This window comes from Aplysia californica, unplaced genomic scaffold (assembly GCF_000002075.1).
Source record: "Aplysia californica isolate F4 #8 unplaced genomic scaffold, AplCal3.0 scaffold00495, whole genome shotgun sequence".
Lineage (NCBI taxonomy): Eukaryota > Metazoa > Mollusca > Gastropoda > Aplysiida > Aplysiidae > Aplysia > Aplysia californica.
The window spans coordinates 53,454-55,845 of record NW_004797765.1 but is presented as its reverse complement, the minus strand read 5'-3'; the positions used below and the strand labels follow the sequence as shown (position 1 = coordinate 55,845).

The window sequence follows — 2,392 nt, the reverse complement described above, 5'->3', positions numbered from 1 at the left end:
TAGAGAGAATAAGAGAGTGAGACAAATAGGCTACATAATCATTTGCTCCAAACTCAGGTAGGGTATATATATCATATATATAAACAGAAAGGTAAAAGTAAAGTACAGCCCCCACTTTCAAACTGCCCGATCTAGTGTGTAACATCGTGAGTCAGCATGGGGTTCACAGTGGGGTCGCAGCGGTGTCTTACAGGAAGGGGAAACAGAGGGCTGTGGTCGTCAAAGGCTATCTTTATTATTTTTTTTTAAAAAGAGTTTTACAGCACTTGCAACACAATAAGGTCATATAAGTGCTGAAGATTAGAGGTGTTACAAGGGAGTAACAAACACAAAAAAGAAGGAGGGTAGAAAAAGACGATAGAAGTTTGATAGGAAAGAAGGAGCAAACCACACCAGAGCACCCGCCAACCACCCACCGGCTATCTCGCATGGAGGTATTTGTCTTGGTCATTTACAATGGCAGTAGTGTAACAAAGGACATATGCACTTACACACACCCCGGGGTGGGGGTACAGACTGAAATGTCTTTACGCCATTCCCAAAGGGGGGATATTTAACCATGTTCTTATGCACAGTAGAATTGTAATTGTAAATGGGCTGATTCATCGATGTCATGCTCACAACTGTGCCTGAACTGCAACAGAGAAGTGCTGCTTTTTCTTCACTAATCCTTACTTAGTCATTTTTCCTCTACCTCTTTTGTATGCTTGTCACACTCTTGTGACCCGCTATTTCCGGGGTGCCTTGAAAGTTGAAGCAGACTTTGTGCTGTTCAGGCTAGAGAGGTGAGCAGAGTAAGTCCTGTAAGGATTTCTCTGTTGACATCCACCTCTTACTGTGGGTTATTTGTTTTAGTAAGTGTTTTACGGCACTTGCAACACAATAAGGTCATTTAAGTTCCGAAGATTAAAGGTGTTACAAGAGAGTAACAAACACAAAAAAGGAGGCGAGATAAGGACGACAGATGTTTGAAAGGAAAGAAGAAGCAAACCACACCAGAGCACCCGCCAACTACCCACCCTGTAAATTAATCACTGAAATCCCCAAATATATATATAAAAAGCAGGACCAATGTAAACATGAGTTTGCTGCCGCAGAAGGAGCCTGTAAATTTCAAAACAAATGAATCCATTCATACACATTGTGGTAGACTGCAATTATTAGTTTGTTCAAATATAAAGCCACTGTCAATATCACATGATAATGCAACTAATCCATTAAGTCATGTCACAAAATCCTACAAGAAAGGGGAGGGGGGATGGGGATAGAGGGGGTTTACTGTGCGTTCACCGACTAACCTGCCGATGTGCAGCGTGGGTTCTGTGAGGTAGACGGTGCCGCGGAATCCCGTGTACTCTGTGATGTAGGGCAGGGCCAGCATGCAGCTGTAGCTGGAGATCAGAATGGCGTCAAGGGAGGACAACTCCACCATGTCCGTCTGCACCAGTGATGTTGATGATGATGAGGCAGCCACATGAAAAAGTTTGAAGTTTAGTTTGAGTAAGAGTTTTACGGCACTTGCAACACAATAAGGTCAAATAAATACTGAAGATTAGAGGTGTTACAAGAGAGTAACAAACACAAAAAAGAAAAAGGGGAGAGAAAAGGACGATAGGAAAGAAGCAAACCACACCAGAGCACCCGCCAACCACCAACAGAAGTTTGAAGAAATGGTGTTCATGGCATAATCACTTCAGTACAAGGTATGGCACAGAAAAAAACCAACCCCCAAACAAAGTTAATATCAAACAAATCAACATTTACTTTTGTTTAAGTAAGAGTTTTACGTCACTTGCAACACAGCTAGAAGGTCACAGAAGTACAGACATTTGAGGTTTACTAGAGATGAGGACCATAGATATATTTGACAGGCAAGAAGAAGCAAATGACATCAGAATGTCTGCAAACCATCCACATAAAATAAACATAAACATGTCAGAATCAGAATGCTCATATCACAAACAAAAAGACAGTCACTTCAGTACAAACATATGGGACAGAAAAAAGCAACCAAAAAGAAAAACAACGAACCAAAAAAAACCCACCCACACACAAAAGAACCTTCCCATCACGTAGTCCACAAATCAATATAGAATCTTACGATGGGACAGATGGACAGACAGACACGGAGACATGGCTTACTTCAGGAATGGCAAACTCCGGGGCACCATCCACCAGAAGACGACCTCCACAGTCCTTCAGCTCCTGTGTCTACGGTGAGAGGGAGAAGAAATCTGATTTTTAACTTTTACAAAAGAAAAGCTTAATGTAGGTGTTTTTACACCCCCATCAACATAATTTAGATCATATCACAATATGTGAGGCATCGCCGTAAAATCAGACGCACATCAAAATAATGAAATCAAAGGAACAGGCATTTTTTCGCCAGTTT

The 2,392-nt window shown here is 41.6% G+C and overlaps 1 protein-coding gene across 1 annotated transcript in view; it reads right to left on the bottom strand.

Annotated features, from left to right (window-relative positions):
* The window catches only part of LOC101847061 (integrator complex subunit 9), a gene marked incomplete in the record, with an annotated part of 42,958 nt that overhangs the window by 35,699 nt on the left and 4,867 nt on the right, over positions 1-2,392 (bottom strand). Inside the window, 2 exon segments of the mRNA XM_013086718.2 lie at positions 1,299-1,438; positions 2,143-2,211. Coding sequence (XP_012942172.1) covers positions 1,299-1,438; positions 2,143-2,211 — 209 coding nt within the window.